This window comes from Anabrus simplex, chromosome 1 (genome assembly GCF_040414725.1).
Source record: "Anabrus simplex isolate iqAnaSimp1 chromosome 1, ASM4041472v1, whole genome shotgun sequence".
In the NCBI taxonomy this organism is placed as follows: domain Eukaryota; kingdom Metazoa; phylum Arthropoda; class Insecta; order Orthoptera; family Tettigoniidae; genus Anabrus; species Anabrus simplex.
The window spans coordinates 641,109,310-641,123,826 of NC_090265.1; the positions used below are offsets into that span (position 1 = coordinate 641,109,310).

General features: G+C 37.7%; 1 protein-coding gene across 1 annotated transcript in view; it reads left to right on the forward strand.

Annotated features, from left to right (window-relative positions):
* LOC136857246 (protein GPR107) overlaps positions 1–14,517 on the forward strand; it is a 109,124-nt gene that overhangs the window by 38,933 nt on the left and 55,674 nt on the right. The window contains exons 7-10 of the mRNA XM_067135739.2: positions 644–777; positions 10,189–10,338; positions 10,673–10,790; positions 10,879–11,009. Coding sequence (XP_066991840.1) covers positions 644–777; positions 10,189–10,338; positions 10,673–10,790; positions 10,879–11,009 — 533 coding nt within the window. The remainder of the gene's footprint in view (positions 1–643; positions 778–10,188; positions 10,339–10,672; positions 10,791–10,878; positions 11,010–14,517) is intronic.

The window sequence follows — 14,517 nt, forward strand, 5'->3', positions numbered from 1 at the left end:
TGGGAATCGAACCTAGGACCCCTTGAACCAAAAGCTATTATGCTAATAATCATTTAGCCATGGAGTTCTATAACTCGAATGTCTGTAACTCGGAATTTTTATATCTTGAAGGAATTTTTGTTTCCTGACGGAATCCTATATAATTAATGTGTTATGTATTTTCGATAACTCGAAGTTCTGTTAGTCGAATTCTTCAGTATCTCAAAGGATATTTCAGGTCCAGTTGTGAATTTTTTTTGTAACTAGAAGTATATGCAGACAATTACTTATTTGTACTTGATTGTTCCCAGATAAAATTACGAACACACTCTACATTTTAGTCTGAGCACATTGTTTGACTAGCCGTATGAACTTTGTGACCTTGAGCAGCCACATAGCTTAAAACCCTCCTTTAGGCTACTCTGTAACCCCCAGCAAGTGGTTTACAGTACAGGGTGACAGTCCTCGGTTGGGGAGGACGCATTTGGTCCTGTTAATCTGTTAGAGAATATTGTAGAGAGCACGTGTGGTTCATGATCCAGTAAATGCTCATGCATGGTTCAGTGTTTTAAAATGATTCATTTCATGTGTCTTATATATAATTAAGCTTGATGAAGGAAAGTTGTGACTGATTATTGAAAGCGTACTGATTTATTCTTTGTAGATTGAAATAGAAGAAAAGAATGGTGAGAACTATCTGTCAGCTGGTGAAATGCCTTTGCCTGCCCTGTACTTCATGATGGCACTTCTCTTTTTTCTGTCTGGATGTTTCTGGGTCTTTATTCTTCGAAAGAGCAAGTGAGTGTGTATTATTGTGCAATACATAGATTTTAAATTCTGTGTGCTGAGCTTAGTAGATATGATTTCTTAACCAACTCTTGTTAGGTTAGAATTTGCTGCCCAATAGGCTTAATTTACCATATTTGCTTACGTATATGATGCACTTTAATTTTTGACATGGAATTGAGGAAGAAAAATAATATCCTTTTATCGGATTTTAAAACTTGCCATAAAACTTGAACGCTTCTCTTAACTCGCCTATAAGCGAAATCTGGCAGGAAAGCAAATTACGATATCATTTCATAACATAGTGGACTCAGTCTTATACCTTACATCTTGCACATACCATATACTGGTACACTGGAATTGTAGGCAGGTCAACAGTCACATTCCATCTAGCTTGTTTGGTTAGGGAATACTCTAGGAACTGCTTTCATGAATTGTTCTTCACATGTCTGTGTAAATGTGACAAGGTTCACCCTGCAGCATGCATGCTTGCCCCAGCTCTAGGTCGAACTGTCTCCCCTAATCCTCTCCTTAATTCCAGCAGCTTCCCCTCCCCCGTGTTTGTTGAAAGCCAGGTTGGTAATTCCGAATTCTAGAGTATTTCCTCTCATAATGAGCTAGGTGGAATAAGGTACTGCTGAACTGGCTACAAATTCAGCATACCAGTATACTGTATGTGCTAGGTAGAAGATTGAGTCCAATGTTATAACACCACAATTTGCTTTCCTGCATGGCTTCAATTATAGGTGAGCTATGAAGAGGTATTCAGTTTGCTGCTAACATGGAACAGGATTCAAAAGACACAGTGAAAGCAAAACTTGAGAAGAAAGAAAATTGGATTACAAATGAAATAAGGAATTAAAAGTGGTCGGAAAACTTCCTCCTAGTGGTAACAGCTGTGAATGTTCAACATACAAGATATGTATCCTGTAAATGTTGTTTCTTTATTGACGTTTGCATCTTATTACATCACATATGAGAACATGTGTCTAAAATGTGACCTAATGCATTGTGTCTAACTACAGTATCTCATGATATCAAACAAAATATTACACAAAAGTTTGTCAAATTTTGTGCAACCGATCTTCCTCTCTCTTTACTATTGTTTTGGGAACAGAGTTCCAAGATCTATATCAAGAACTTGTTAAAGACGGTACAGATTATGGACAAATAAACATTGCTGATGCCCCCCCCCCAACAATTCACAAAACATCAAAGTGCAAAGCCACCGAGATACGAGCTAGAACGTTGTTTAAAATTCTTCGAGCTGCTGAGAATGTGTATGTACAGCAGATATGTGAATGGACCCGTACAAGAGAATATAGTACATTATCTTACTATTATTGTTCACTTTATTGATGAAGAGTGGAAACTTAAAAATTATGCTTTCGTTACTTCTAAATTTATTGACAAAGCAAAAACAGGTGCACACGTATGGGAGGAGATAGAAGAGAAGCTGTTGGACTTGTGAATATATCCTAAACATATGAAGAAAATAATCTTCGTGACTGATAAATAAGCAAATATTGTTAAAGCTCTTGAACTCTACCACCATTAACCATGCATCGTGCACTGTCTAAACACAGTGCTTCGACATGTTTTCCAAGACAAATTCATGATGGAAGAATTGCCAGCATATCAGACGACTATCAACACTGCCAAATAGTCTTTTTTAAACAAAATCAAAATAGCATGATAGAAGGGGAGAAACTATCTTTGAATATAGAGTTAATACTTATTTACTAAAGGATCCGTGATAATGATCCCATTGCTTGATGGAGAAATAACAGCATAGAATATCCAAGACTTAGTCTGCTGGCAAAGAAAATATTGCCTATTCCATCCTCCAATGCGGCAAATGAAAGAAATTTCAGTTCAGCAATCTTAACTAGTGGTTGAATGAGCTCACTTAACCCGGACAGATTAAATGACCCTCTCTAGAGCCATTCTGCACTAAAACAATTAATGCCGGGCTGAGTGGCTCAGACGGTTAAGGCGCTGGCCTTCTAACCCCAACTTGGCAGGTTCGATCCTGGCTCAGTCCGGTGGTATTTGAAGGTGCTCAAATACAACAGCCCCGTGTCGGTAGATTTACTGGCACGTAAAAGAACTCCTGTGGGACTAAATTCCGGCACCTCGGCGTCTCCGAAGACCTTAAAAAGTTTTTAGTGGGACGTAAAGCAAATATTATTATTATTATTATTATTATTATTATTATTATTATTATTATTATTATTATTATTATTATTATTATTATTAAAACAATTAATAATGGTGAAATTTTATGACAGTGTTAAAGACCTAACAAGTTAATATTCTGTGTTTACTAACTTGACAAGTTGATCTCAGTGTGTTCATAGTAAGTGACGTTTGTAATGAATTCTTCCAACTGTAAATATCAATACATATTTCATTGTAATATTTGCCCGCATCTTCTAAAATTTTACAGGCAGGAATCCCCCTTTCCTCACTCCTTTCAAGCTTGTTCATCGTAACTTCGTTGATAATGTTCGTAGGCTCATCAGCGGTCTTGCCTTTGACTACGTGCTGCTACACAACCCACTCACCGTCGGCCAAAATACGATCGACCGCATGAGGGTCAAATGAGCATGAGCGAACAAACTGGATAGTTTGCAGACCTCTACTGCTGACTGCAGATAGACTGGCTCTCCCCTCATCAGTCCCAGTTTTTCGACATTCATCTCTTCTCAGCCCCCGACAAGCTCGTTTCTACTTCCCAGCTTCATCAGGAGGGCAAGCATCAACACTCATTGACAGATCTCCGGTCTTCCTGTGGAAAGTGCAGGATAAGAAGAAAGTCAGATGAATATCGGAAAAGGGAAGACACGTAAAACAAAGATACAGGTGGTAAATGTTTAGAATTACCGGATAAACACACAGGGAGAAAAGGATCCCAATGAGATAATATAAGTATTGGAAAGGTAGAAAATGTGTGTCAAATCAAGCCATATAGAGAGAGAAAGAACAAGAAGTAGTGCACTTTCAACACGAAGACTGAAGATCTGGCAAGATCACTCCAAAACGAGTGTAGATGCCCACCTTTCTGATGTAACTGCTAAGCAGCCTGAGAAAAGATGGATGTGGAAGAAATGGTATTGATGTTGAGAGAGTCAATCTGTAGACGGCAGAGTTTGAAGGTGTGGAGATTGTCCTTGTCCTTTTGTTTTTTCATGTTTGTTGTTGTGTCCTCTTTCTGTTGCTCCCTCTTCCCACACAGACCTGCCATTGTGTTCATCCTGTTATGTGTTAGGTTTCTTGTTCCTATCTCTCTATACGTTTTTCAATCTCTCTTGTTGCTCCAGATATATATATGGGACAGGGAAGGGCTAGGAGTGGAAAGGAAGTGGCCATGGCCTTAATTAAGGTACAGCCCCAGCATCCAGATATATTTGCAGTGAAAGTTTTAAGTGGGCCACTCTGTGTTTGACTTGATTTGACACTTGTTTTTTTTTTCCATTCCAGTGCTTAATGTTTAAGTGTAATATATTTAAGTTCCATTATTTTAGAATACAAAGTTTTAGAGCAATCTTATTTAGTGTCTAGATGTGTTCATTAGTGGTTACAGATATGTCAGTCAGTTACCTCCAACTTTACAGATCTTAATAGGACCTAAAATAATTGTTTTTTTTAAATACCTATATTAGAAGTTCAACATATCTTGGAAAAGTTTATATAATTTCAGAGATCTTATTCCATTCTACTATTATGAATTGAATACAATATTGGGTATTACCATCACTAAATGTCAGTCAGTTACCCATGGAATTGCCTGTGAAACCTGTATCAAGCAGTTTACATGCAGAAGATCATGAAGTCATAATGCCTTTTCCACCATCTAGCGCAATTATCTTCATGCACTGCACACAGTTTCCCCATTCATTGCTTCATTTGCTATGCACATTCTAGGACAGCAGATGTACTTTGTGGACATCTTATAACCCATAGAATGGTAGCAGTGTAGCCAATATCTACTCATTATTTATTTATTTTCTATTTATGTATTATTACCTCATTTTTACCTAAAAATCCTGGTAAATCTGCCATGCTTGTTTCTTGTCTCCTTTCTAAACTTTGTACTGCACATTTAATGAAATTGTTGTGGTTCATTGAAAATACTTTTGTGTTTCTGGTTTTGACAAGTGGCAAAATATGGAGTGATTGAACTGCAAAACTCTGCATGATCAATTCCAAAGCTTTTACAAACTGTATTACTTGCCCAATTTTGATGTGCAGTGGAAGAATTTTCCTGATTGGAATTAGAAGGGTCATTTATAACATTAAATGTGTTTGAAGTTAGGAGACATGCATACAGGGAGAGTCTGTAATGTGACAGACACTGATTTTGGTGAGCCTTTGTGAGATTAATTTAGGTGGGTACTAAATCAATACTTATTTGGAAATTCTCTCAAACGGGCTTTTCCAAGATCAGAGCATTTAGCTTTCAAACACCAGTTATAAATAATAATAATAATAATAATAATAATAATAATAATAATGATAATCATCTTCATAAGCCAGGATTCAGAGAAATATTCTGATAGCATAGTAATTTAAAAATTATTTTTACTCCCTGCTCTTGCTTTTCAACTCCTTCTCCTCTTCCTCCTTCTTCAAAATTGTAAATTCACAATTTAAACATGTTTGTCATACACAAATTTACTCAAGTAGCATTTAATGCACCGAGCAAGTTGGCGGAACGGTTAAGGGCGCACAGCTGTGAACTGGTGTTCGAGAGATAGTGGGTTGGAACCCCAATGTTGGCAGCTCTGAAGTTGGTTTTCCGTGGTTTCCCATTTTCACAGCAGGCAAATGCTGGGGCTGTACCTTAATTAAGGCTACGGCCGCTTCCTTCCCACTCCTAGCCCTTTCCTGTCCCATCGTCGCCATAAGACCTATCTGTGTCAGTGTAACGTAAAGCCAATTCAACAAAAAAAAACAGCATTTAATGTGGTATTGATGCATGTTAATACAAGATGTATTGTGTCAGAAAGAACATATCATATTTCTCCAAATCCAAAACAACCCTGAATACAAAACGACCCTCACTTTTTACTTTAAAAAAATTAACTCAGGCTGAAAACGTGGTATGTAAAATCATGTGAATGCCTTTCTTGTACAGTACACATTATTAGACTATCTTTATTCTTTATTTCTGCGGGTTGAATAACCGTTAATTTAAAATTGACATCGTATCAAAGAGAACCCATTGAAAATTTGTCGGCTATACCTGTTCCACTCGCCTCTGCAATACGACGATCCATTAGGAAAATATTCCTGTTGTCTATAAAACTGTTACTTTTAATACCGTATTTCACGGCATAATCGTCGCACTTTTTATACCAAAATTTTCGAAAAAAAATTGTAGGGTGCAACCATTATACGATGAATATTTAATACCAGTATTTGTATTACTCAAAAAATGTATTTATAACTAAATTGTATTTGATACAAATTTAAGATGCACGTAATACTCGCGTTTATACATCAAAATAATTAAAATAGTCTAAAACAAAATTCATAATTTTTCGCAACAATTCGGCGAACGTTTTTCCAACCTGAAAATAAAAATGAACGTATTAAGTTAATTTGTCATTAATTTGAGTATTAAAGTTAAAATATTACACTTGCAAAAAATTATCGCTTTGTTGTGAAATGCGGACTTACAGGTACGCAATTTATTCCAAATCTTCGGTGTCGCTATCGCAGGTTTCGCTATCTGATGCGCCGTCCTCGCCTCTGTTAATACCAGTATCAGATTCTTCGTCTCCCTGCCACACTGCGTCATCTTCGGAACCGTCTAGTGCATTCGAAATCCCAGTCCTTTTGAAGCTCTTGGAGACTAGTTCAGGTGGTATAAGATCCCACGAGCATAACAAGTCCAAGGGTGGACGCCTGATATTTCCGGCGGGCGTCAAATTGCTGATCGCCGCTCATCATCCACTCGTTGTAAAATCGACGTAAGTGGTCTTTAAAGGGTTTATTAACACATACGTCTAGTGGCTGCAAAGCAGATGTTAGGCCACCAGGAATGACTATCTGTCGTGTCTTATTTGTAGTGAGAATTTGCTTCACTTCGTTCACGAGGTGACCTCGGAAACTATTTAAAACAAGCAGAGCTGGTTGTTTTAGTAGTGCACCAGGTCTTCTATTCCACACAGTTTTAACCCAGTCCAGCATGAGTTCTACGTCCATCCAACCCTTTGGTTGCACTCGTACATGAATTCCACGGGGAAACTGTATATTCTTAGGCATCGTTTTCCTCTTGAAAATGATGTAAGGAGGCAACTTTCTCCCGTCAGCTGTAATGGCTAGCATTGCCGTGCATCGCAACTTCTCACTACCGCTGGTTTTCATTAATACACTCCGTGATCCTTTTAGCGCAATAGTGCGAGGCATATCAAAAAAAAAAAAGATTGTAGTCTGATCGGCATTACAGATTTGAGAAAGCAAGTACGAAGTTTCCTTGCGCAAACGTATGACAAATCGGTGAAAATTTACAATCTTGTCCGTGTAATCAGCAGGCAACTTTTGGCTTAGTGTTGTTCTCCTTCGCACTGACAGATTGTGTCGTCGCATGAACCCCTTAATCCACCCACGAGTCGCCTTAAACTGAGTTACCGGTATGTTGTGTTTGCGCGCTACCTCCTGTCCCTTAATTTGTAACATTTCATATGATACACTGCAGCCATTGTTACGTATTTCACTGACGTACCTAAACACTTCTTCGTCAATTATAGGAAACTTCCCTGTTTTAGGACCTCTAAACGCGCGTCCAGAAGGGTTTGTGCTTTTTAGCTTGTTTTTTACTTTCCGCCAGTCACGCACCAACTTTTCACTCAGAAAATTTTCTTTCTGCAGCTCTGTTCCCGTGCTGTTCAGCGAAGGCAATTACGCTTAGCTTGAAGCCCGCAGAATACTTTCTATATTTACCCATAATCGCTTATAAATGCTTCACACGTTAATGTTTTGCGACATAAATGACTTTCCGTAATTGTTCACTATTAAAACAAATTATTTCTGCAAACACCCAAAACACAAATTAAAAACTTAAATTCTCACGCACACATGTCTACAGTAATCACGTAAATCTGAAACAAATAAATGCATCTGTGATCTGTCCATTCCAGAGCAGCCAATACTGTTAGGCAGCAAGGAAGCATGCAACAATTTATCAGTTTAGCTCGTTGGTTGCGACGTTGCGACACACTACTGCGCTTGCGCAAAGCTCGCAAACCGGAGCTCTAGCTAGCGCGGTGTAGATCTACTGTATAGTTGATTGTATTCCGAGACGTCAGTAACAAACATTCATTTTTTTCAATTTCTTTTAAACATACGGTAATTAGATTAATATTTCTTCCCAGTTATTGATGATTTTACATTACATTACTGACGAGTTTATAAAATAAAACTTTAATAGCATTGGATAATAATTATCTTGACTGCTTGGATAAAAGTTTTCATCCCATGCCCGGACACTTATGACGTAGTAGTAAGATAAGAGTCTAGCGATGACAACTGCGACATCGTAAATAATTCGGTTGAATAATTCCGTGGAAATCTGCGTTATCGTCTTGGATTTCACTTCGTGCGCAATAACACAGGAGCCGGCCCCATGGAGCCTTACACGGAGGCCTCGGGTTCAATTCACGGCCGGGTCAGGGAATTTTACCTGTATCTGAGGGCTGGTTCGAGGTCCATTCAACCTACCTAGCCGGTATTTCCTGGCGACGTTGCCGATAAGCGATAACTTACAGCCTTACGTATTTCAAATGGGAACTCATAATATGTAGGTGGTGAATAAATAGTACACTGTCTCGCGAACACGTTGTCAAACTGCCGATAGTCTACCGGTAAGCCATGCGTCGTACATATACCGGTATTATTATTTATACGTTGTGCAACATGTCGCAAACGTGACTGTGTTGCCAAATTGCCCATAAACCATACACGTATTTAAATTGCGCATTCATGTGCAACTTACGTTGCAGTTCCATTTACCTTTTAACCAGATTAGTGAACAAAATTTGGACGTGCGACGATTATGTAATTAAAGGTTTAAAGTCCGATTTTTGTATTGAAAATAAAGGATGCGACGATTACGCGGTGGCGACGATTATGCCGTGAAATACGGTAAGCATCAGGTACAACTGGCTGCGGCTACACGCATGTCTCACTTGCCGGTTTTGGCAGACTTCAGCGGCTAGCGATGTATAGGCCTAATAATGACACGGATGTTGAAGGTCAACAAACAAGTTTATTGCACCGTGGTATATTCGTTCCACCCTTGCGTTTTTCGCACACATTTTTTTGTACAATACATATTTTTTAAGGTATCTGTGTCTTCACGCTAACGCTGAATATTGGCTTTAGTTAGGCATATGCTGTATTTTCTTGCGGCTGCATAATTATTCTTCATTTCCACGTGTTTAATAACCATTAACTTAAAATTGGCATCATAATATCGATAAGAACCCGCTGAAAATTTGGCAGCAATACCTGTTCCGCGTATCTTTACAATATGCCGATCCATCACGAAAATATTCCTGCTGTCTATAAAACTTAATTTTACTAAGTGTCAGGTTCAGGAGACGCTTTATAACTTAGCCACTGAGTAGCCGTGGCCTTTCCAAGAATTCAAAGGCTCGCAAGTTTTGTTGCCATTCTGCGGATTTGACAAACATTTTTGTAGAGGCTAATAGAATTTCATTCTCTTTTTGCTATTTCCCGAGATCCAGTGACGTTACACAGAGGCACTGTACTACCAGTTGCCGTGGCTAACGATGTATGATAAAGAGACGGGTGTTGATTGTCAAAGAGATGTGCGTGCGCGCATGTGGAAGGGGGTGGTGAAAAGCATCAGCGTGGTTACCGTGGCAGCTGCCAGTGGTGTTCATTACTGTTAGGTCGTGAATGCAAGATGACCCTTGATTTTTCACATGAGCTTCTGAGAAAAAGTCTTGAATTTGGAGAAATGCGGTAATTAAGAAGAAAAGTTGAAAATTATGAAGAAGACATTTTAAGGGAACACAGGGAAGTAATAAAAAGGAAAAAAAAATTTAAAAGAGAGAGGGGAAATAGAAGACTCCTTTATGACAGGAACGTGGTACCTTTTGGAGCTAACACCTAGACCACTGTACTTCACAACTGCTTCCCTGAATGTTGGCTTATATGATGGCTTGTAAATGGTGTTCAAAAATTGTGATGCTAAAATCTTAACAATGAAACACCATTAGGAAGAATTTCCTAATGGGTAAAAATGGTGTCTGTCACACTATAGACTTTTGTGGGAGGTAAGTGAAGTAGAATTTTTAAATTTGATCTCTCTCTCTCTTTCATTGGTAGCAGTTGAACTATGAGGAGTAAGTGCAAGCCAACCAACCCACTATTTTATTCTGTTTTTAGGCATCCTGTTTACAAGATCCACTACTTAATGGCTGTTCTGGTGTATCTTAAGTCTTTATCTCTGCTTTTCCATGGAATCAATTTCCATTTCATCCAAACCAAAGGAGAACATGTTGAAGCTTGGGCAATTCTGTACTATGTTGCACACTTGTAAGTATCATTGGAGTTTCTTATTAACTTTGGAAATGTATTTCATTTAGTTAAGTTTATACAGAGTGATTCAAACTACCACAGCCCTACAGTGCCCAAATGATGTGTTTCCTACCGTGGGTCCCCACTTGAAAATTCTTAGATGTTCTTGGAGGATGTAATGCTGGAAGAAGATGCTATGTAGATACATTTCACATTGTGCTTCTTACTTTCCAGGAATAGTGGTAACATCTATCATCATTTAATGTTAAGACATTTTTTTGTTCGGTGAGTAGTTTCATTTTTATTTCTATTTTCAATTTTATAGATATGTTCCCCTCCATTATATTTTCAGATTGAAGGGTGCAGTTCTTTTCATAACAATTGTTCTTGTTGGAACTGGTTGGACCTTCATCAAACATATTCTGTCTGAAAAAGATAAAAAGATTTTCATGATCGTCATTCCTCTTCAGGTTAGTGACAGATACCTCAACAACATTTGAAATATGGGCGGATACCGATCAATGAGTGTCCTAAATGATTTTTTCAATCTCATTTTAGGTACTAGCTAATGTGGCAGAAATCATTATTGAAGAATCTGAAGAGGGAGCTGTTGAGCACCGCACGTGGCGTGATGTCTTTATTCTGGTTGATTTGTTATGCTGTGGTGCCATTCTCTTCCCTGTAGTTTGGTGAGTGGTTGAAATCAGTTTCTTAGCCTCTTAGCCTCTTTTCATGTATTGTTGAATATATATACAGATTGCAAGATCAGTAGGAAAGTTCGGAAAGGGTATTGTAATGTAAACGTTTAGTCCATTGCTGATAAAAATTGCGTAAAGTAGACAAAGCAAATATGGAAAAGTTGCATCTCAACTCCATTCATATTAACCCCTGTGATTATATCAACACATGGAAATGTTGCGAAGAAGTGCCAGCATTTATATAATCAATGCATTGTTTAATCTATGTTACATGAGACGATCTCTGGCATTCAGTTTTATCATCTGAGGCGAACAGATATGTTCAACCTCCTAAAGCCCATGCCTACCGCAATGGCAACCTGAGGAAGGCCTTCACTACTAGTGATTACCACATTCAGTTGATTGACCACCAGATTTCCAAAGCTATGAATACTGTCCCCATACTCTCCAAGCAAACCTAACCCAGTATCCTGGTCTGCACAGTCAGTAACATTTTAAAGGAAGCATTTTTTCTCATCCTAGCTCCACACTCTTGAACTTCTTCCTAAAAGCCCCACAGTCACATTGGGGCATTCAAACCTCAAGAACATTTTCACTCATTATGAACACCCTCTCCCCCACCCCTATTCTGGCCCTTTCCGCTGTGAACACAACTACTGTAAGACCTGCCGACTACAGTACCACTTTTACTAGTAGCATCACCAACAAGACTTACCCCATACAAGGTTATCCATCATGACTGCTTTCATTAAACATAATCTACCAGCTTATGTGCAGACCTGCCCAGCTTTCTACATTGGCTGAACTACCAACGTTCTAGCCAAATGAATGTGTGACCATTGCAATACCTGCAAAATCCATAACATGGATCTTCCTGTCCCCATTCACACCTGGCACCATCAAAACACGTATGATGTTTTACAGTTATAGTCCTTAAACATTTACCGCCATCTTCCACCCTCTTGCCCTTAGAGATTTGAAAGTTGGACATCAGCTGGTGCTCAGGTCTTGGGAAGCACCTGCTCTGAACAGTAGATAACTGCTCCTGTTTTCCATTCTCTTGCCTTGCCAACATCCCCTTCGCTTTACCTCACAATATTTAAAGATAAAAATTTTAAAGATAAAAATTTCATGATGTTCCGTATTGAAATGTATCACAATTAATGACAATAAACTCATTTTAGATCATAAAAAGAAAATCAATGACAATCATATCATTACCAAATCTGATAAAGGCAACACCACTGTCATAATGGAAAAACTGACTACATAGCTAAAACTAAAGATTTCTTCAATGCCTCTTCTTTTTCTATAGTAAAAAAAGATCCAACCACTACAATTCAACGCCTGCTCAAACAAACCTTAAAAAACCTTTCCTTTCTCCTCACAGATCAAGAAAAAACTAAATTAATAAACATGAACCCAGGCCTACCTGCTGCCAAAGCCCTTCCAAAAATTCATAAAACTAACATTCCCATCTGCCCAATAATCAGTTACAGACCCAGTCCCTTATATAATACTTCTAAATTCATCCAAACATTTTTACTAAAAAATTATCAATTTTTATCCAACAAATCTATCAAAAACACTTCTGAATTAATTGACAAGTTAAAGAACTTTGACATCCAACCAAATTTTTCTCTCCATTCTTTTGACATCGTAAACATGTATCCTAGTATTCCAATTTCCAAATTATTCCCCATAATAAACAACAACTTAAACAAATTCAGTAATCTGAGTAAACTAGAAATTCAAGACTTCATATCAATCTTAAAATTGGTTCTCAACAATAATTTGATAACACCATTTACCAACAAGACGGTTTAGCTATGGGCTCACCAGCTTCAGGCATTCTAGCTGAAATATACCTCAATTTCTTAGAAAACACAAAAATTAATAATAATAATAATAATAATAATAATAATAATAATAATAATTTCTCTAATATCCTCTTTTGGGCCAGATATGTTGATGACACATTAGTAATCTTAAATGAAGAATCAACCAACGTAGCCTCTACACTTCGTCTTCTCAACAACATTGACTCTAACATTAAATTCACCCTTGAATCAGAACACAACAAAACTCTTAATTTTCTAGACTTAACTATAACTAGACATCTTTCTTCTTTAACTTACAAAATTTTCAGAAAACCAACCCAAACAGCAACCACAATACGGCAAGATTCTTCACAATAGAGTAAATTAATGTATTATTTGGGTCTACCTTTTCAATACAAAATGTAAAGAGTTTAAATTACATAAATGATTAGGGACTAGTTTTGACCTAGTACTAGGTCATCGTCAGCCTAAAGCAAAATTAAAACACAAATACCGAAGAAATTAAACAATGTAAAGACACGTAAGGTTTCGTAAAAGTACATACCATGTGAGATATTGTGCAGCACTATGTTAAAAAATAACTCTCTGAAAGAGATTCATAATAAGTCCAGTGCACATTAAAAAGATGTTATAGATAGGAATCCTTGAGTTGCTGGATAAGGAGATTACAATATGCTGGCTCCTTTAAGATGCAGGTATCCAATTGAAGAACCACTGAGCCGAAGTTACGTCGTTTATTTATGAATGAAGTCCAGTGCGCCGTATAGCATTAAAAAGTCCAGTGCGCACTAAAAAGATGTTATAGAAAAGAATTCTTGAGTTGCTGGATAAGGAGATTAGAATATGCTGGCTCCTTTAAGATACTGGTATCCAATTGAAGAACCACTGAGCCGAAGTCACGCTGTTTATTTACGATTAAAGACCAGTGCGCCATATAGCATTAAAAAGTTGATAGGGATGGAAATTTTTCAGTTGTGGGTTAAGGAATTCAACATATGCTGGCTTCTTAAAATTGCTGCTGTATATTCGAAGAACAACCGAGATGAAGTTATGTCATTTTTTAAGATACTCATAGACGTAAAAACACATGGGTGCTGGAAAGGCTCTTCTGTCTTTTGGAACTTGAAGGAAGGTAATTGTTGCGCTGGGGGCTTAAGAATCCAGAGATGCACTACATTATGTTAAAAAATAGAGATGCATAAAAAGGTCCAGTGCACCGTATAAAAGTAACAAGTTGTAAAAGTAATCCTCAAGTTGTTGGTCATGGAAATCGAAAAAGGTTGGTTTTCAAGCGATGCTGCTGTTCATTCAGAGATCAATTGAAATTACAGTACCGTAACATTGTCTTCTCAAGATGTTTATAAACTTGATATAAATGTCGATGCGAAGTAAGATGCTAGAAGAAAGCTCTTCTGTTTCTAGAATCTTGAAGGACGATGGATGTTACACGAGGAGGATTAACATATATGGAGTTAAATAAAGGTGGATATAAATTCGCAGTTCAATGCGGACTCTGAATAAATAACAGGAAAGAAAGAAAGAAATAAAGAAATTTGGTGAGGTGGAAGAAAATACTTAAATGAAATATTCTTCACACCCTCAAGCACATAAACGTGCTACTTATAACAGCCTAATTTTTCGTGCCTTCAACACCCCTA